This window comes from Diaporthe batatas (assembly GCF_019321695.1).
Source record: "Diaporthe batatas strain CRI 302-4 chromosome Unknown Contig00005, whole genome shotgun sequence".
NCBI classification, from domain to species: domain Eukaryota; kingdom Fungi; phylum Ascomycota; class Sordariomycetes; order Diaporthales; family Diaporthaceae; genus Diaporthe; species Diaporthe batatas.
The window spans coordinates 62,962-82,751 of record NW_025408552.1 but is presented as its reverse complement, the minus strand read 5'-3'; the positions used below and the strand labels follow the sequence as shown (position 1 = coordinate 82,751).

General features: G+C 52.6%; 6 protein-coding genes across 6 annotated transcripts; 2 read left to right on the top strand and 4 right to left on the bottom strand.

Moving 5' to 3' along the window:
• Positions 1-6,422: 6,422 nt before the first annotated feature.
• On the bottom strand, positions 6,423-7,588 carry KVR01_005704 (uncharacterized protein; the record flags this gene model as incomplete). Its single annotated transcript, XM_044781534.1, has 4 exons — positions 6,423-6,718; positions 6,836-6,995; positions 7,073-7,495; positions 7,556-7,588. The coding sequence occupies 4 exons, from the start codon at positions 7,586-7,588 to the stop codon at positions 6,423-6,425; spliced, it is 912 nt and encodes a 303-aa protein (XP_044646149.1).
• Positions 7,589-8,684: 1,096 nt separating this feature from the next.
• On the bottom strand, positions 8,685-9,685 carry KVR01_005189 (uncharacterized protein; the record flags this gene model as incomplete). The annotated part of the gene is made up of 4 exons (XM_044788136.1): positions 8,685-8,847; positions 8,940-9,146; positions 9,250-9,409; positions 9,490-9,685. The coding sequence occupies 4 exons, from the start codon at positions 9,683-9,685 to the stop codon at positions 8,685-8,687; spliced, it is 726 nt and encodes a 241-aa protein (XP_044645634.1).
• A 1,185-nt stretch (positions 9,686-10,870) lies between these two features.
• KVR01_005658 (uncharacterized protein) lies at positions 10,871-12,559 on the top strand (the record flags this gene model as incomplete). Its single annotated transcript, XM_044785451.1, has 5 exons — positions 10,871-10,957; positions 11,063-11,355; positions 11,438-11,693; positions 11,734-11,826; positions 11,891-12,559. The coding sequence occupies 5 exons, from the start codon at positions 10,871-10,873 to the stop codon at positions 12,557-12,559; spliced, it is 1,398 nt and encodes a 465-aa protein (XP_044646103.1).
• Positions 12,487-15,240, bottom strand: KVR01_004916 (uncharacterized protein). Its single transcript, XM_044789780.1, has 4 exons — positions 14,576-15,240; positions 14,222-14,492; positions 13,810-14,152; positions 12,487-13,733 (listed from the first exon to the last, which is right to left on the bottom strand). Exons 1-4 carry the CDS (start codon positions 14,758-14,760, stop codon positions 12,802-12,804), a joined length of 1,731 nt encoding a protein of 576 aa, XP_044645361.1. The 5' UTR covers positions 14,761-15,240; the 3' UTR covers positions 12,487-12,801.
• A 464-nt stretch (positions 15,241-15,704) lies between these two features.
• KVR01_005270 (uncharacterized protein) lies at positions 15,705-19,604 on the bottom strand. The gene is made up of 2 exons (XM_044787502.1): positions 16,944-19,604; positions 15,705-16,878 (listed from the first exon to the last, which is right to left on the bottom strand). Exons 1-2 carry the CDS (start codon positions 17,907-17,909, stop codon positions 16,507-16,509), a joined length of 1,338 nt encoding a protein of 445 aa, XP_044645715.1. The 5' UTR covers positions 17,910-19,604; the 3' UTR covers positions 15,705-16,506.
• Positions 18,484-19,497, top strand: KVR01_005263 (uncharacterized protein; the record flags this gene model as incomplete). Its single annotated transcript, XM_044785574.1, has 2 exons — positions 18,484-18,793; positions 18,905-19,497. The coding sequence occupies 2 exons, from the start codon at positions 18,484-18,486 to the stop codon at positions 19,495-19,497; spliced, it is 903 nt and encodes a 300-aa protein (XP_044645708.1).
• Positions 19,605-19,790: the final 186 nt, after the last annotated feature.

Below are 19,790 nucleotides of genomic sequence, written 5' to 3'. Positions count from 1 at the left end.
GCCTTTGTGGCTGCCAACATGATCGTGGTATGTCACCCAATGGACCATTATCGCAGAGAAGAGGACTTTCCCCAATTTTGTTAGAACTCTTTTGCTTCTGAGATGAGGGCAAGAATACACACCGTCGCAATTGCAGCACAGGAGACAGACCCAACCCGGCTCTCCATTTAAGGCTGTCAGGACGGACAGATTCCTGTACGCCGAATTAGAGACTTCCTTCCATACACGTGAAGAAAAGGAATAGCGACCGCCACTCACACAATACTGCTCGTCAGGGTACAGAGCGATCCGATAAAAGTCCGGAGTGCAATCTTGCGCAGCTCCAGACTCGGCTGCGAGAGTTGCACGTTCCTGAAGGAATGAAGACCTACCCATCGTCAGTAAAGGAAAGCACTTCCGTCAAGTTAGATTTCTTTGACATCCACATACTCGAAAGGGGTATCAAAAACAATGTGGTCAAATAAACCTAGGTACACTGTCAGTCACGGCCCAGACTTCAGGAGAGGGGCAGAGGAGAAACGGGCAATGCATACGTTGACAACCAAATCAAAAATGATCAGCGGCAACAACGCCGGACGCTCCATCCCAATGACACACATGCCATTTCTATCGAGATGTGCGATGCGACTAGGAAGTAGACCAGTTAGAGCAGTTTCATATTGTTGAGGAGCCATCGGGGTTGGAGCTCACTAAACGAAATTCAGAATGATAACGATGCTGTATAAACCTGCTCAGATGTGAGTAGATGAGTTTCAGTGATACAAATGAGGCGGACATACCCAACATGCCAAAAGCATTGAAGACCCACATCTTGGACCTGAGCCTGGGCTTCATCCCTCCTCGAATAATGAACTGTGCTTAGTTAGCTCCACAGAGCTCACACTGCCTCAATTTCAAGTGACTGAGACGTACCGCCTTTTCTACCAGGAAGAGGTAGATGAGCTACAAAGCACCAAGTCAGTGAACTTAGTCGACATGCATGGGTAGGGTTCAGTTTCTTCGATCATGTCCTGAGACTTACAACCTACAAAGTCATGATTAGCAGTGACACATTCTCAAGCTCCATGATCTCAGCTCACCTTGGTGCTAACATAGCCGACGAGACACAGTAATATAGCTGCGTCACAAACGGCATATGCCGAATTCACGCCCAATCCATACTTCAGAATGGCCGTTACGAAGACGAAGAGGAAGGAGTCAACATATACTGCCACCACGACTGTGTAGGTAATGACAACACGCCTGCGTCAGCTCGTCTGATCATAGCTTTGCCGAGTCACAACCTCCCTGGGCTTAAGTGAGAATGGAATGGGTACGTACGCCACATGGCACATGGCAGCATTCGCCATGACTTGACGGCAGCATATTTCTGGGCTATCGTCAGGCGTTCGCGGTCAGCTCAGCTAGTCCCTTTGGTGGTGTGGCAGGACTCAAGCCAAGTCAAAACGACAATGGTGGACCGGGCCGCCAGGGTGGAGAGAGACCCACTGAGGAACGAGGAGATGATGGTAAGGGACACCAGAGACACCACCACGCTAATAACAGTTCCCACCACCGGCGTGTGGTGATCCATCTGATGAGCCGACTCGATATCGACCCTCAACGGCGATGCGGATGCACAGAGACAGGAGGCAAGGCGGCAGGTCCACGATCTCGGGCTCGAAACATCACATCTGGAAATCGGCCTTCTTGTTGAGGTAGGTAATGGCTGGCTTGCGAAAGCAATTGTAAATAGCAGTTTAGGTATGGTAAAGCAATTTCGTGGCGTTGGGACGGCCAAGGTGGCAAACGCCGGTATAAGACGGGAGCGTGCCCTGGGCAGCAACAACCGTGCAGGGATATATGATCTGCGGATAACGGGAAAGGATGGATGGAGCAGGATCTCTAGTAGTGTTTGCCGAGTCACATCAAGGTCATCGTTTTGGCGTTTGGCTGGCTCCGATTGCAGTCTTTACCTCTGCCGGCGAGCCACTCGGATGGCGAGGATGTATGCATCCGTTTAGAAGCGACTGGATGGTGAAGAATATGGCAGCTTGCAGCTGACTCGTGCACATAACCCTAGATTTGGGCAGCGTGTTTAGATCCCAGGTACCCGAACGTTGCAATGCGTGTGCTCTCGAATGCATCACGCCACGAGCCGGTGATCACGGTATTCTGACGTTCTCACCGAGACTTAGGTCGAGATAGTCAAAACAGGTTGTTCCGCTAGGCCCCAAGGCACCATAGATCAGAGTATCCCATTGCATAGAAACCCTGGAGATTGACCGCTTTCACAATTGGCATCCGGGTACCTCGTTGCAATCACCCTTTTGTACTAGGCTTAGCGCGAAGCATATTGTGGCACTGGACGAGACCACATCAGACGATGGCATGAAGCTGGAAAATTGTTCAAGTCATCATTCCAAGACACACAGTATCCAACCGCAGCGGCGGCACCGGCCAATGTTCTGGGCGGTATGTCGGTACGTGGCACTTGGCGCAAGACCAGGCACACCGGGTGTGTTGGTGTTCTCCCCTCGCGTATATTCCAAACGGCACTGCAACTTGGCCACCCGCTGCTGGCGGCTTGACACTGACGCTGACGTTAAGCTCAAGCTCTCGCTAGCCATCAGCGACCGGGGTTGACTCGCACCCACTTAGACCTTCGCTGACCGGGCCAACCGATGTGAACCTTGGAACGGCCGAAGACGTGGACGAGTCGCGTGTTGGTTGGGCTTTGGTCGCCGTCTAATGCAAATATCATCAATCACGATATCAAAGTGGATATACTGCGTGATGTATCACAATCAACCTTGGAAATGTGCTCCTCGGCTCAGTGAACTTGCCTTGGCGGTGGTCGTGAGTGAGAGTTGACCCCCACCACGACTGCGCGGAAGCCTCAGTTTTCCCCCAAGGCGCTGAATGCGACGGCAGACAGTTCACCGCCGCCTGACTCGAGGCCAGGAGCTTAAAGGCAGCAGCTTTGTAGATTGATACTACCAAGATCAACGTGCACAGAGGCTGCCAGGCGTCATCTCGACCGGGAGCTACTGCAGAAATGAACTGATGCCCACATACGACGTGTAAACTGCCCCGCTGTGACAGGATCATCGCTGTAATCAGCGACTGACACGCCCGCGGGAATGCCTAAACCGAACTCCCAATGCAACCCTGCCCCAACTGCCCTGGAGCCTCCCTCAGCTTTTGCATCTTCGGGTAGCAGTGGAACACCTGGAGAACAACCCCACGGGTCCCTCCTCCACGGAGAGAAAAGAGAGCGGACGTGCCCGATGGGGTCCGAGGGTGGGATATTCTTGGGCAACTCCCGACACACACCTCTGCCTGGGTAAGTAGTGTAAACAAGTTACCCAGTTCGTTTTCTCCTGCATCCTGGCCGGGCGGCAGGCAAAGCTGGCCGGAGTTTCCGCGAAACTTCTCCGCTCTGTACAAACAAGTCCTCGGTTCGATCTCGGCTTGCTGCTCGAACTGCACCGTCGCCGAGACAGGCATGAGAAACCCCTCTTGCCCTCGAGGCTATCTCACGATGGTCGGGAGATTCTGACCCGAGGCGACCAGGTTTAGCAGTTGGACTCGCAAGTGTGAGGCTAGTGGCAACGGTCTGGAAGCCGGCTTATACACTATAGGCACAAAGGCAGGTGTGTTGACAAGTTGGCAGGCAAGCTTGAGGCTCTGGGCCGCGCGGGCAACTGACTGTTCGCCTCAGGATTTCCCTCATCCCTGAAAGGGCGTCGTATCTCGTCGAAGGCCATCTGACCCATCTTCGGGCCGAGGACACCTGGTCATACAAATCGTTGCACGCTGGGCCATGTCGATGAAGGTGTGATAAATTGACGGCGAGAGCCGGGTGCTTCAGATTTAAGATGCCACCAAGGATCTGATTTCTGGCAGCATGACCCCTGAAACCACGCTCGACGGGATAGCCTAGAACAACGAACAGCGTTGCTGCCGCCTGAGATGGAAACCCGGGGATCTCCGCTCGGTATCGATCCTGTATGTTAATTGTGAAGTTTATGTTCGTTTTTGTCTTAGCGCAATTTTCATAAATGTTGCCCATTTCACAAGGGAGAGGCCGGTACTTATAGTGTCAGCTGAGATGAGTCAAGGAGTCGTTTCTTTCGGTTCAATGTCTTCTCTGAGCCACCAGAGTAGCGCAAGACCGTGGCTTAGAGGCAGAGCGAGGATTGACCGAGCTTGCCAGAGGCTGTGTCAAAAGACTCATGATCTCTGCTGCGTCAGGGAACAGAATGTTTATTATGCCACGAGCGCATGCCCATTGCATTCTATTTGACCGCTTGATCAATGCTTGAGGAGTCATGTCGGAGACAGTACCAGCCTTATTATGAACTCTGACCACCAGAAACAATTATATAACAGACGATTTTCATACTTCCGTTGCTTTCCCCGAACCGGACATGCTGCGAACCGGTACTAGGCGGCAGTAATCAAGAGTGTAAGGGGCTGTTGTACTGATCACAATGCACATGCTGTCACGTGTGGCTCATCGGGAATACGACTGTCACGGCTGACGTGTCAATGGACAGAATGAAGGGCGTCTTCACGCCAGCACCGTTCTGGCTGGAGGCGGGCTTCCAGGAGGAGAGATTGCCAGAGCGGCGGCTGCTGGCGAACTAGGAATGGAGATCGAGGCTGGTGCACCTGTGGTGCACCTGCTGACCGGAAACCTTACCTTGTACCAGTGTCACATACAGGGTGTTATCGAGACCGGCGCGGAGGTTAGAGTGAGTGTTGGCGGCGCCTGTTTGTTTAGTAGAACAGATTCTAGCTTTAACTAGTTTCCCTTCTATTCCGCATATGCCCAAGGACATACATGGCGCTCTCATAAGGTGATTCTAACTTTCCACCACCAGCCATTTCCAGGCTGAAGACATGGCTAGCGAAAACAAAGTAGAGTTTACAGAACAGCGAGTTGCCGCTTATCTCTCCCATGTCGGGTACCTAGGTCCAAGTATGGGGACACACCAAGCTGGCTCGGAACCTTGGAAGGGGTTGATTTTGTTTAAAGTGGTTGTAACAGGACAGGGACTCTCAAGTTGTGTCCTACTGTGTAGGCAATAAGAGGATGCTTTTTATACATGTCCGGGCCAAGAGTGCAGCAGCCGCAGAATGGCGAGGAAACCCGCCTGTCGCTCAAACAGGACAGAGATATTCGTGGCCCAGGCAGGGGGTCTCAGCCATGAATTGACGGTGTCTGGGAGAAATAGTCTGAATATCTGACCGTTAGTCGGGAAATTAAATTGATAAAAGCTATCCGATGCTGGTTGGATGCGTCCCAGATCAAAGCAAGTTGCCAATAAACATCGACCTCTCGTTGCGTGTTTGGAGATGCAGCCTATTTCTAATCACTCGACTTGGTTGAGAAGGGTGTGATCAAACAGATTAGGATGCTTAGTCGTTCAAAAAGGACCTATCGTATTATGACTATCGTTATCGACACTGCGTTCTTTTCAAGCGCTGGGTCTTGACTGCTTACCACCGTATGAAGGCGCCATGTATGTCCTCGGACGTATACGGAATAGAAGCGAAACCACTTGGTCGTTCAATTACATTTCTACAAGGAATATATATAAAATTTCGGGCAGACGGACAGACAGACAGACCGACGAGAAGATAGTTTAGTAACCTTGGAACATAATGCCTTCCGTGATGAAGCATTTGTGCAAGACATCTTCCGCCTGCTCACCAAACTCGCTCCTAATCACAGTTTGGGGCCTCACAAGGTCCTAATTGATCCTTGGGCTTATTGGATCCGCGTACCAATATCGCTAGCTGCTGCAAGATTATACTTCCTAGGTAAGTATTTCCCCGAAATTAGTTGGGCCGCTACCATCCCAAACAGCCATTCATCATCCTTCCGTATATTTTGCTCGCTCATGATGACTTCACGAGGTGTGAAGATTGTCGATGGCAGTGGGTATCCGGTAAATATTGTATCGAGAATGAGGCCACGTGCACACAGACGTACTGTACTCACTCTGTACTGTTATTGGCACTATATCTTGTTTTAAACGCTGGGTCTTCGGCGTTTACTACTATAGGAAGGCGCCGTATATGTTTTACATGTATGGGGATTAAAAATACCAAATCACGTACTATATCTCAAGTATTGTATTTTAACTATAATATTTCATTTTATCTTAACTATTATTTTGGCGGTATATAGCGTCGGATGTGTAATTGATTTTAGCGCAATCCGGCATATCTACACTTGAACTTGCAAGAAGACAGCCAAGCAACTTCTTTTGTTTAACACGAAGAGAGGAACCCCACAGCTATGCCAGTGTTGCAATTCAAAGAGGAAGAGATAATGCGCGTTCATGTTTCATTGTGGACCACGCGTTTCAATATTTGACTTGCTATAACTGTATCAATAGAGCGAGGCCAAGAAGAATTGATACCATACTTTAGCCTCGGACATCAGCGAGGATGACTCGCATGCTTTCAACCAAGTCGCCATGTTTCAGACCCAACAATGCATTCGCGCTCTCTTCCTCCTTCAAAGCATGACCGGCACCGTTCGCAAATTGATACTGGCGCACAAAGTCCCAAAATGCATCGTATGCCTTTCCAGACGACAGATTTTCGTCGGCTGACTTCTCTGCTTCAGCTGCAGTGATATGTTTGGTTTCGAATTTAATACCAGAAATGTCCTCTGCGACCTTCAGGATTTCATTCTGTGTCGTAGTAAAAGAGGAGATCACTGCGATCCGGGTCAGACTCTTTCTGTATCTTACCACCTGAGAAACGATGCAGTCGGCTCCCGTGCCACGATTACTGGCAGCTTTAGAGTCTTGGAGGTTGGAGACAGAATACTCACTGAGGTACTTGTTTGCAGTCTCTTCAGGCTTCTTCAAGATGCCAGCAACGGCTTGGCCGATCAGGGCCAGGTTTGTTGTTGAGAAGGGTTCGTCTCCGGAGTCAACAATGGTGGCCTTCTTTGCCACGAGATCAATGCCAAGCAGGCTGGCTTTCATGGACTGAAGTTCACAATGAGAAAAGTCTAGCCAGGCAAAAGAGGGCGGGAAGCCACGATATCATGGGGTCTCTTACTCACCCAGTCAAAAAACAAATTGTTGCCAAGTCCTGTCCAAGAGAACCAGTCAAACTCTCCCGCCTTAGCGATCAAGTAGTCAACTGTCTCGATCTTCGTGCTCAACATCTTTCCCAACTTGGTCGATGCCCCGACGGTGCGCGTGTTCAACCCGTACTCAGACGGGATGAACCGTTTGATCTTGGCTGCCACAGCGGCATCGACGAGCCTCATCTGCTCACCGGTCGCCATGGTACCAATAACACATACCAGCGCATCGTGACCCGTGAGTGCTTCTGTGAGTGATTCCTCCGACTTGAAGTCAACCTTCTTAACCTGGACGTCGGAGGCGAACGTTGTTGATGAGTCCGATCGACTGATGGCTGTGACGGAAAAGTTTTCGCTTAACAAGGCCTCGACAATGAACTTTCCGAGATTACCACCTGCCTAATACTATGTTAATAAGCCTGAAGAGATGATCGAGCCCGAAAGAAGAGGAAGACGCACGCCGACTACGGCAATTTTGTATAGTTGCGCCATGTTATTTACACGCCAATGACTCAAATAACAAACCGGCCAGAATATTTGGAGGAAAACTATCAACAATTGTGCGAGAGCAGACAAGTTTAAATGGCTGTGATTGGATTCGATTCACAAAAGACAGACGATTCCCCACACTGTCCGTCCCAGAAAGCCCGCATGCTCCGAGGCGGCTGGGCGTCTGGACAATACCCACCTGACACTTATCTGCCCCATTCTTTTCGGGACGGGACATGCCATTGATAGTATTCGGGTCCACAAAGAGCATCACTGTGGCCCTCAATTACCCAACAAGGCAGTGAATCTGTAAGAATGCCCCGGTGCTGACGAATTCCAAGTCAACGAATGGCCGCTGCTCCAGATTCAATGCGCCCTTTCGAGTCTGGTGTCCATGCCCAAAATGTGATATCATATTTTTACAATATACTCATTATTCCACCGCATGAAGGCGCCATGTATGTCCTCGGACATGTACGGGATAGATGCGAAACCACTCATACCTAAGATTCTTATCCTTAATCTCCTAAGCCTTATTATCCTTCTAAGTGTTTATACCTATAGGTGTCTATACTTAGAAGTGTTGATACCTAGTAGATTTTTATTAATAAGAGGGTGAAATATGTCCTCGCCAAGCTTGTTCAGGTGGTTTCGAGTGATTTCGTTTCTAATCTCCATATATATAAAATGTATACCTAGTGGGTAGACAGGTGTAGATACCACCGGCTGCTGCGGAATTGCGAGGGTAATTTGAGGTGCCTTGGCCTTCCCTTCCACATGCGCGGACCCGAGTTCCGGGCCCTTAAGGACTAGATTTGGGGCACACTCCGAACACTCAGACCCGCGAATTCCTCCGAAGTCGCGCTCGCTCCGGCGTTGGTTACGTCAACCGTTATAACCAAGAAAAGACACGATATACAGCGGCTCATACTCGTTATAAAACATATATGGTACCTTCATATATTGCAACGATTAAGACCTAGCGCTTAACAATATCTGCTGATAATGACGTAGAGTCAGTATACTACGTGGGTACGTGGCCTTAGCCTCGTGCCACATAGACAAGGCTGGGAGGCATCACTCCCAACGGTGCTGCTGACTAAAAAGCCGGCAAAGCAGTCATTTCAACACACAAGCGGTAGCATTCCGGCGATCCGACTTCCTCGATGGTGTCCACCGCCGCTCGCCATGGGAACTCGACGGGTGACATAAGGGCAAAAGACCGCGGACAGGGCACTCCGTCACCAGCTTTGGTGCATACACTGTGTATCTATAATGTCAGTCTTTAGTCCCCAGGAGATATGTTGTCACCTTTTCAATCGAAATGAGAGAAACAAGTTCTTGCATGCCCAACTCGAACAACCGATGGCCCCGGGGCTTTGCCTCTTTGAGATAAGTCCCGACCCCAGTCATTGTTCCGGACGTACCCATACCACAACAAAATACGTTGATTTCTGGCAGCTGAGTAAGAATCTGGGGATCGGTCCAACGAAAATGGGCCTTCCAGTTCATCTCGTTCAATGTTGGCGTACTGGTTGGAGTTGACCATCTCCTCTCCACTCTCGGCGCTCATTTGCTCAGCCCTGAAAATGCCACCTCTGGGATCCAAGGGCTCCGGCTGAGACGGCCCACCGAAGAGGGAAATATTTAGACCAAAGAATCACATAAGCTGCAGGTTTGTCCATGAGGTATTATTGCTCAGGAATGGCCGGGTGTCGATAATCCCACACAGGGCTCGAGCGATGAGTGACATGGAAATGACAGTTGATCCAGAGCTATACCTAGGTACTCGACAATGGTCTTGGTGTCTGGTCTCACAGAGTTCTGTAGCATATTCAATGCTGTTATTTACGTCAGCTTTGCACACGCTTTTCTCTTCGTACGTAGCCTCTTAAATGTGCCACGAAGTGATTTGACACTGTTGGCCGGTAACGTGCTCATCATCTTGGCGTAAATCCTGACGCCATCCTCGTAAAATGGATTGAGATTCCGAGGGAGCTCAACCATCGGCATCATGGGCTGCCGGTCCGGTTGAAAAATAATAAAATCCTGGAGTGATACCGAGCCCTTGTACACGTGATGAACATTTCTGGTCGCCATTTCAAGGCTGTGTGGCTGTCAGAGGCTCATCAACATGGACTGCGTCGGGCTCAAGGAGAGAAATACAGATTGAGAAGTGAGGTTTCGTCTACTCTCTGAATAGCACGAGTGAGAGCGAAAAAGTGTTCATGCGGGTTCAGTAAATCCCTTGTTTAAGTGACTCGTCCAGGCGATTGTGGGAGTGAGCTGCGGAGCCGGCTCTAGACGATGACAGATCTACCATTCGATTGAGTAGTGGTTCCAAGGAATCTGTAAAAAGCTCGAAGCCGTCGACTTAGCTTGTCAAACGTGAGACGCCGTCAAGGTATACTAGGTGAATATTCTCGGCTTCAGCTCCATATTTGGGCTTGAACTGGAACTACGATGTAATGCTCGGAGAAATAGTTAGGCCGGATAAGGTTGGCCGTGCTACAATTAATGGAAATGCGCGACAATGAAAGTAGCTCATCTTTTGCCAGCATTAATTTCGCGGCGTGATGTGGTCAACACAATGACAGCTTCTCAACGCCTCCTTCCACTGTCATGTTCTTCAAAATTGTCAGGGAGCATAGGACAGACAGGTCTTCAGCTGCCAGTCAACGGGTGTTCAGGATGCACACCTGGGTACTTAAGTATCAAATAGCATAGAATGGGCATTATCACAAACAATCTATTGTACCCGAACTTGAGTGTAAAGTCATGGAACATTTGAAAGGCGTCCGAGCATGCATTCGGAAAGCTTCCGAAACGAAACATTCCGGGCTCGTATATATCACCACTCGAAGTATATCAGTGCTTTCACCAACGGTTCACTATTGTACCGACGGTAACGAAATTTCCGCAAGAGAACTCAAGCAACCGAATCCACGTGGGTGTATCGCAGTTGACAAGACGTCGTGACCGGCCTCTTGGCGAAACCAGGTGCTGCCGATCTTGTATGTGTGATTTCGCTGGCGTGGTAAACGCGTCGAACTGATGGCATGCGCATGGTGCGCTTGACGTTCCACAATCGGGCCAAGCAAACAAGTCGAGAACCTCTATGAGGCGTCGCCGATCGGTCATGATCGACAAACACCTTGATGAATATCCAGAATATTACCTCCAGGGTTGACGGATGCTCAGCTTTATCACTTACCGACAACCTGGGCTCCCTGATAGATCCCGATGCTCCCTACTTTTTGTAGTTTCTTTCGGTTCCTGCCCATGATGAGCACAGGTGGTTTCCTCAACAATGAAGTTGAGAACATTGCTCCCAACCCGGCGAAGCACTCAGATGCAGGGGCAGCTGGGCAAGTTATACGGACCCAACGACACGATTACTGCCTCCTGCCAAGATCGTCACTATAAGGCAATAACTCAGGAGACGGCCTGGGTGTAGCATTATTTCATTGACATGAGGTATTTTCAGCCTGTGCAAGCATCGACTTTATCGCGCTCATCGATCAGACCTCCCTCGCAGCATCTCTGTCAACGGTGTTTTCCGCGCTTCGAGTAGGGACTCAAGCATCCTGGATTGCGGGTGGATATTTCACCACATCTACATCACTCCAACTCGCTTACGGCCGTTTCCCCGACGTCCGGTCTACGAAATATGTGCTTCTCGCCCTGCTGCTCATATTACTCCCGGGATCGCTGGCCTCCTCGCTCTCTCAAACTGCAATCCAACTCATTATGATTCGCGCCCATCGCTGGTGATGGTGGTAAGACTGGTGACTGTTGCTCAGGTCATCGTCTCGGACGTCGTGTCTCTCCGTCAGAGGGGCAAGTACCAAGGCATTTTGGGAGCGGCTGTCGCCCTTGCTATGGTGTTAATCGTTTGATTGGAGGCACCCTGGCAAGTTCGTCCAAGGAGGGCTGGAGGTGGATATTCCGGCTCAAGGAGGATATCGTTACAGTGGACTTTTTCAGGTGCTTCCTCACACTTTATGGGTCCGTTCTCTTCATGCTTGGCCTTACTTGGGCCGAGGAAGTTCACCCCTGGAACTCGGTCGCTGTCATACTACCGATCGTGCTGGGCTTTTGTACCTCAGTTGCCTTCCTAGTAGGGCAGCAGTATGGGACTACTTAAGTACCCGCTAATTCCACTGTACATATTCCAGCAGGAGATGTTCAACGGTGTGTGCATCACCATGTTCATCAATGGCTGGAATTTTGTCGTTCAGGTGTATTATGTGGTTTCGCTTTTATCCCGTATACGTCCGAGGACATACATGGCGCCTTAATCAGATGTATTATATCCCAACCTTCTATCACCTGGCATATGGCTATTCAACAGTCCTTGCTGCGTCACTCCTCCCTCCCCTGACATTAATGCAAACGCTCTCGTCTACCGTCTTCGGGCTCATTGTCACTTGGCGAGGACGCTACCGGGAGAGCATCTCAATAGGATGGGTTGTCTGGGCTGTCGGTCTGGGCCTGTGCAGTACGCTGGATCAGGAGAGCGGGCTCAAAAAACAAATTGGCTGGGCCATCTTGACCGGTTTTGGCGTGGGCCAGACTCTGCATCCCAGCCTTATAGCCATTCAAGCTGGCTTTAACAAGCAAAACATGGCCGTCGTCACGGGGACGAGGAATTTCGTGCGTAAACTCGGCAGCACTCTCGGGCTGACGGTCACGGGGACCATTATTAACAACGTTGTCAGGTCTGGGCTGGCTTCCACAGAACCTGATCTTTCAGAGCATCGAATCGCATCGTTATTGAGAGACCCAACGTCGGTAGCCAGCCTTGGTCAAGGGGACGAGGTGAAGCGAGCCCTGCTTGAGGCCTATCACGTTGGGTTTCAGCGAGTGTTCGACACTATGGCTGCGTTTGCTGCGTTTTCTGGATTGATCGCATTTGTTCTCATGCCTCAGATCGACCTCGACAAGAAGGAAGAGGAGGACCAAAAATCATGAGGCCGAATACAAGATAGCGTTATAGCACTGCCAGCCAATGACCCCCTGCCCCAATCTCGTGATAAACATTCACACTTTTCACGGCAAATGTCCGATTCCTCATTACCAGAAGAGGCTGGCTGCCCTTTTATACCCCATTCCAAAATCTAGGACAAAACATTAATCTCATTACACAAAGCATAATATCACACCACGGAAATACAGCCATCTCTACGGTTGAAACTAAAACCTCTTCCCACCACCTAGAATACCATTCCCTTGACCTGGGTCACTCTCTTCAAGTCGATGTTCTTGATCATAAAAGTCCAGAGGAAGCACAGTGCCATAACACCAGTCCCAGCGGCAAGCATCCTCGTCTGCGCGTAGCCGTAAGCCTGCTGGATTGCCAGGCGGGTCTCACTGCCGACAGGGTAGCTAAGCTGGGTGTCCAGGTCCTCGTAGATCATGTCGAAGTTGTCCATGGCGCTGGCAGGAAGGTACCTCTCGAGGGCATTGGGGAAGGTGTTGGTCCAGATCGCACCCGAGACGGCTCCACCGATGGCTCCACCAATTGTCCCGACGACACTGAGCAGCGCCAGGGCGGCGGCGACGTGGTGGTGGTCAACCGCGGCGAGAACGGCGACCTGCTGGACGATGATGAACACGCTGCCGCCGATGGAGATGAAGATCTGGCACATGACCTGGTACCCGACAGACTGGTTGGGGCGGCGGAAGTAGATCATGAGGCCCTGGGCGAAGATGTACAGCGGCACGGCGAAGTACAGCATCCACTTGAAGCGGCCGGTGCGGCGCATCAGGTAACCGACGAGGAGCAGCAGGAAGCCCGAGACCACGTTGAAGGTGTTGTTGATGTAACCCGCCTCGGAGATGGAGACGTTGTTGACCACCTGCAGGTAAGAGGTGAAGTAGTTGTCCCAGCAGTAGTAGGCGACCTGGTAGGTGGCGTCCAGCAGGCAGGCGCCGAGGACGGTCCGGTCGGTGAGGAAGGTGTAGTTCAGCAGTGGCTTAGGGGCTGCGAACTTCTCGTAGAGGGCGAAGGAGACCAGTAGCACGAAGCCGACTACAATCATGGCGATGATGTAGCCGGATGCCCAGCCGTTCGGAGCGGAGCTGGCGATGTCGAATGGGAGCAGGAAGAGGACCAGGCCCGTGGAGAAGATGACCACTCCGAGTGCTTTTGATTTGTTTTTTTACAGTCAGTTCCTGTTGTATCATTGATGCTTGATGAGTTGGTGACCAGAAAGACTCACCATCGAAATCCACCACGTAATGCCAGATGCTCTGGAAAACATTGCGGCCGCTGTTGCGAGGAACAAAAGTGCCAAGCTTCTTGGCCTTGCGCACGTTGGCCTTCAAGATACCGAACAGTGGCATGGCCACGATTGGGAAAACAATGGCGAAGCAGCCGAAGCCCCACCGCCAGCTGATGTCCTCGTAGAAGCTCTCGGCTGCCTTGGGCCCGGCGAACGCAGTGATGATGTAGGGGGAGGAGGTGAAAGCATAGGCCAGCCCTCGGTTCTTCAGCTGGGAGATATCGGCTGTGAGAACGTCGACACAGAAAGTCATCCCTCCGAATCCGACCTGGTAGAAGACCTGTGAGAGTCTCTTGTCAGCATCACAACATGCACCCATCCCTTCCATGTGAAGATTGATGCTACTTACAGATGCAGCACAGAAAGTTGCCAGGTTGTGGCTCACAGCCATCAGGACCATGCCCAAGGTAGCAAATATGACCATGACAGCAAATCCCTCGGCACGGCCCCAGACATCGAGGATCTTAGAGAGTGGCACATAGATTGCTGCAGATATCGCGTTCGCGACGACAGAAATGACATTGACCAACGAGTGTTGGGACCATTCACTGGCGGCGTATGGAGTGAGGTTGCCCAGGATGCCACCCTGCATGGCATTCACAAAGTAGATCAACCATATGCTATTATGCCCATTGTTAACCGAACCAGCTCGATCTCATATCTGGCGATTGACCCCGTTGATTTGGGCATCGTGACAACGTACTTGAGGAACACTACGATGAGCGCGGTCTTCGTCCAGCTGAGGGTCACTGCCTCCACATTCTGGATACCGCGCTGATCTTCTCCTTCGACAACCACCGGGCGGTCGTGCTGCCCTATCTCGGAGTCTTCGCGTGACGCCGGGCCGTCGGTGGCGTGGGCCATCTTGTTGTCTTCATCGGGGCTCATGTTGAACGGCTTCGCTTCTGGTATACGATGGGCGATCGGTTCGGGAATCTGACTCAAAATTCCACAGGCCAAGTCGCGTGGGAGGCTTGGCTTCTTGAGTTCAAGCTCAACTCGCAGGGGATCGAGTTGGATTTCGCTTGTTTCCGGCTTGCGAAAACAAGTACGTGTTAGGCGAGGCCTCGAACTGGAAAGAAAAGACTTGGCAGCTCCAGTGCGCTGGGCCGGGCGTTGGTAGGTGCCCTCGGAACCCAACCTTACTTTTAGTGCGTCCAATATTCCCGGGGGATTCTCTCTAGCAGTAAGTATTTTCTCCGACGTCGGCTCGACTCGTTTGACCCTGGTGCTACTCTCCCTCTCTCAGGTGCACTCAGCATGACTGAGTATTCGATTATACTGTGACAGTCATATCCAGTCTACTGGTCTGTCAGGCAGCGACCCTTGTCTTCACGCGGTCTGTGCCAGCAACCGAGCAGCTCTACGGTATCATTCTGTGCTGTTACATGTTCATCATTCGAATATTGGAACGTTGGTGGGCGCCACGATGCACACGATTCCAAGACGGGAAGCTAAGCCGAGCTCCAAAATTTCACTTGGGACTTTTTTATCAGGCGGGAATCGTGTTCACGTCGAACTCCCCAGCTCCCCTGGGCCCTGACAAGCTGCAATCCCACACACATTTCTTGCTCAGACTACTGCAGTTGTGGAGCCCTGGAGCCCTCGGACTCCAGAAAAGAGAAAATCTTAGTGGCATTAGGGGCAGGTGCGCAAGGGTGCGGTGGCGTGGTGCCCACACAAGACTCCTTTATCTGCATAATCTTATCAGATCCGGCAGCAAAATAGAGTCGCACGGTGCGTACCAATGCGGTGTGCGCCGGCCGGATGGGTGGGGGTTGACGAAACTTAGGCCGATGGATGGTCCCCAATTTAATCTAATCAGATCATCTGTGGAACCGCTAGCAGGAAAGTGGCGACCCGGCCCAACTGTTTTTTTGTCATTGATTCCACGGGTGTGACCAACAGCCCTGGAGGATTCCATCACACCCTGCCTGCCTGCGAGTACGATGCCCGCCACATTGGATTTCGGCAGGGGGACACCTGGGCATGGATGGTCCGCCCCTCGTGATCAGTTGAGATGCCTCGGATCTTCAGGCGTCTCCTCTCGTATCTCCTAGCATGGAGCTAGATTCTTTTCTTAAGCGGAAGGAATACCAGGCAGGATAGAATGCGGGATTTTTCACATGGCTGCTGTGTTGGCGAACATACCCAAGTAGGGTGTCAATAACGGCGCTACAGACTTGGAACACGTACGGGTACGCGAACAAGGACACGCGACGCCATGAGACCTTGGGGGACGGGCTTATGGTGGGGTGATGTTGCACAGGACGCAATGCTGAGAGCGACGGATCGTCTTGGAATCAATTGATCACCACTGTCAAATGCACGGCGCACGACCAAGCTTTCCCCAAGCTTTTGCCAAGCAGGCACTCAATGTTGGTCCCCAACGGCCAGCTGTGATCATCACAGAGGGTGCTGAGGGCATGGGCCGCATGGGCCGCCAACCGTGAGCGCCGAGATGCAGTTTCATCGGGTATGGAGAAAGGACGATAATCCTGTTTTAAGTCCCTATGTACAATACGTCTTGAAGTCGTATCGCTCGTGTCCTTCGTGTTGGCCCGAGTCCACCTCAGTCCACCCATGCCATGCAGAAGCACGATGGTCGATCCCAAGTGCTGGCAGCCGAGCCGATCAAAGCTTTGCATTCCAAGCCGCCCGGTCCGCCGACTCGAGCGGCTTCTCGCGGCCGTCCCAGAACAAGGGGCACAGCTGGAACCACTTCTCGCGGCTGCAGGTGGAGTACACGGAGCGCTTGTGGCCGAAGTCGACGTACTTGCCGATGGTCAGACCCTGGGAGTTTTCGTAAGACAGGATGATGGGCCCGCTGGCCTTTGGCTCGCCGACGACGTTGGCCGTCCGCGGGTCGTCCAGGAAGCAGTAGTGAATGCAGCTTGAGTACCACGCGTTGACGCGGCGCGCGCCCCGGAAGGAGGCGTCGCCTACTAGGGAGTGGCGGCCGCGGTCGTAATGACCTGCGTCGTAGTGGGCACCAAAGTGGTCCTCCTAGATGGCATGTTAGAGACTTCTTGCAAGAGTGAAGCCGATGTTGTGGATGTATTTGGTCTTACCTTGGCCCAGTAGAGCTCATAGTATGCGAACCGAGTCTCGTCGAACCGGCCGAACAGGCACAGGACATGAGGATCAAAGTGGAGCTTGCGCAGGTACTCCCGGTGCTGCTCTAACGTCCCTGTCTCATTCCAGCCCTTGGCGACACGGGGGTCATTCTGCCACGTGTTGAAGAGCCTCAGGTGCTCGTCGTTCTGCCAGTCGACCACCTCGAGTGAGAAGTGCATGTCGCATTCCACGATGTAACGGCTGTACGCGATCGACCCGGGGTGGGGTTTGGGCCGGCGCACCGGGTGGCGCGTGTATACCGGCTCGTCGGGGAACCGGTTCGTGATCTGGAAGTTTTCGGGCATCACGGGGTATTGCGCCAGTGGTGTTCGCAGGTTCTTGTCCGTGTTCTCTCCGACCACCCAGATGGGACGAGGTCCCGTCGGCGAGGCTGCGCCTTGCCAGAACGAACTCCGCAGGATCATCAGCTCTCCATCTCCTTGCTGCGCGGCTGTGTCTTTCGAGGGCTGCCGCGGCTTCGGGTGATGAACACCCAGCCCGGTGGCCAGGAGCTCATCTTTGACGGTATTCGCGCCCTCGCCGGCGAGGGTGAGCCTGAAGTATTCGTTGGCGGGATGGCAGAGGTAGATGGCGTGGACCACATTCCAGATCTGAGCCAGAGATGGCGCGGGGCCTTCCCATTGGAAGTTTGTGGCGGGGGATCGTCGTGCGCGAGCCCAGGGGCTGTTATCTGAGATCGGTGGGCGTTCGCTCTCGGCCGGAGTTGTCAGATCAAGCCATGATAGCCTGTCTGAATGTAATGGTTGCGGTAGAGCCCTGCCCTTCGCTGGTTGGTCTTGCAGGGTGAGGATAAGCCTTGGTGACTTTTCGGAGACCTTTCGAACCCGATAAGTGGTGAGGAACGGGTAGGGAAGCTTCACAGGGGGGTATTCGCCCTTTGGTCTGGTGAGAGGGTCCATCTTGAAAGTAAAGTGGTTCGCAGAACAACTCTGATGATGTATTCTAGGAGAATTCTGGTGCAATTGGAGCAGCGAGGGAGTGTTATTTTGCACTATATGACGACGACTTCACATGTGAGAGGGTCTTTCCAGGCTAGGCTATCAAAAAGAGACGGGCAGACGGGAGCCAACACCAGACCCCAGCGTGGTTCAAAACAACGGGCTGATTTTTACTAAAGGTTGTGGGACCTGGAGAAAAGAATCGAGTAAGTTCTTATCAGATCCGCCTTGGCCAGCTTGGCTGCGCTGTGAACAGTCCATTACCGCGACACCTCGTCGTAATTCCGAGGGCTTGGTGCGCCTTGGTATGCCTTGGTATGGGGAAGTTCACAAATAGCGGGATGGGCTAACCGGGATAGAGCCAGTAAACAGTGGCCGGCCAACTATTGGTCAATGATTAATCTGGATTGAAATCCTGCACGTGGCTTGAGACCGTGGATATTCCGAGGCCGTACAAATACAGGAGTAGCCCGCCCAAGAGTCGAGGGCCGAGGGGGGGGCCGAGCCCAGAGACAGGACGAGACACGAAGCTACCATGGGGGAGACTCACAACAAGTACCACTCGCCAGAGCCTTCGCCCGGCCCACACAATGCGCCAGGAAACTCAGACCAGACCGTTCCGCTGCGGTCTCGGCCGCTGAAGTTCAAGCACTTCCGTGTCACCTTCCCGCAGGAGAAAGTCGTCCAGGTGACGCTAACCAGGACGGACAAGCTCAACTGCGTCGACAAAGCGACGAGCCGGGAGATAGCGGAGATCTGGGAGGCATTCGACCAGGATGAGAGCCTGTTGGTGGGGGTGATCACGGGCGAGGGAAGAGCCTTCTGCACGGGGGCCGATCTACACGGTGCGTATTTTTCTCAGTCTTTTCTCTGTCTGTCTCTCGGACGAGGCCCGCCCGCCTCTCTGGGACAAGCTCGGCGCGAATGTGCTGCTGACGTGGAACCCGTGCAACCAGAGTGGAACGAAATGAACAGGAGTGGCGTCGTCAACGACATGGGGGCACCCGGGCTGGCGGGCCTGCCCCGTCGAGGGGGCAAGAAGCCGATCATCGCAGCGGTGAACGGCATCTGCATGGGCGGGGGGTTCGAGATGGCGGCGAATTGCGATCTCGTAATAGCGGCCTCGTCGGCAACCTTTGCCCTGTCCGAGGTGAGGCGCGGCATCGTCCCCGTGGCGGGCAGCCTGCCTCGCCTGGCCTCCACCATCGGCCTGCAGCGCACCATGGAGCTGGCCCTGACGGGGCGGAACGTGGGCGCTGCCACCTTGCACGCGTGGGGCCTCGTCTCCCAGGTCGTGGACGGGGCCGCGGACGACGTCGTGGCCGCGGCGCTGAGGCTGGCCGGCGAGATCTGCAGCAACAGCCCTGATGCGGTTATCGTGGGCCGGCTGGGCATCCGCATGGCGTGGGAGACGGGCAACGTCGAGGAGGCTGTTACCGCCCTGGCCGAGCAGTGGTACCCCCGCCTGGTCAAGGGTGCCAACTTTGCCGAGGGTATCCAGGCATTTGCGGAAAAAAGGCCTCCAAGATGGGTTGGCTCCAAGCTGTGAGGGAACGTTCTTGTCTCTTAAAAATTCTCCCGCCGAATTCCGACCAGATGGAGGGGAGTGGAATGACTCGCTTGACTTAGCGTAGCGTTCAATCTTATCAGATCCGCTCCGGAGACAGGGGTTCCATGCAGATGTGTGTGGCAGGGATGAAATTTTCGACGTGCTAAGACCTCGGGAAGTCGTGATATATGCATATGTGCATATTGCCTTATACGCATTCGTTGCCTCCACCCAAGTGGTGGTAGCTTGACCGTCTTTGGACACGATGGCCACAGTCACGACTTAGTTGCTTT

Coding starts and splice junctions, on each gene's coding strand:
- KVR01_004916 (XM_044789780.1), bottom strand. CDS start 14,760: ATGAGCCCCGATGAAGACAACAAGATGGCCCACGCCACCGACGGCCCG. Junction 14,493..14,575: donor CTCATCGTAGTGTTCCTCAA/GTACGTTGTCAC, acceptor TGGGCATAATAG/CATATGGTTGATCTACTTTG. Junction 14,153..14,221: donor CAACTTTCTGTGCTGCATCT/GTAAGTAGCATC, acceptor AGACTCTCACAG/GTCTTCTACCAGGTCGGATT.
- KVR01_005270 (XM_044787502.1), bottom strand. CDS start 17,909: ATGGACCCTCTCACCAGACCAAAGGGCGAATACCCCCCTGTGAAGCTT. Junction 16,879..16,943: donor ATGAGCTCTACTGGGCCAAG/GTAAGACCAAAT, acceptor CATGCCATCTAG/GAGGACCACTTTGGTGCCCA.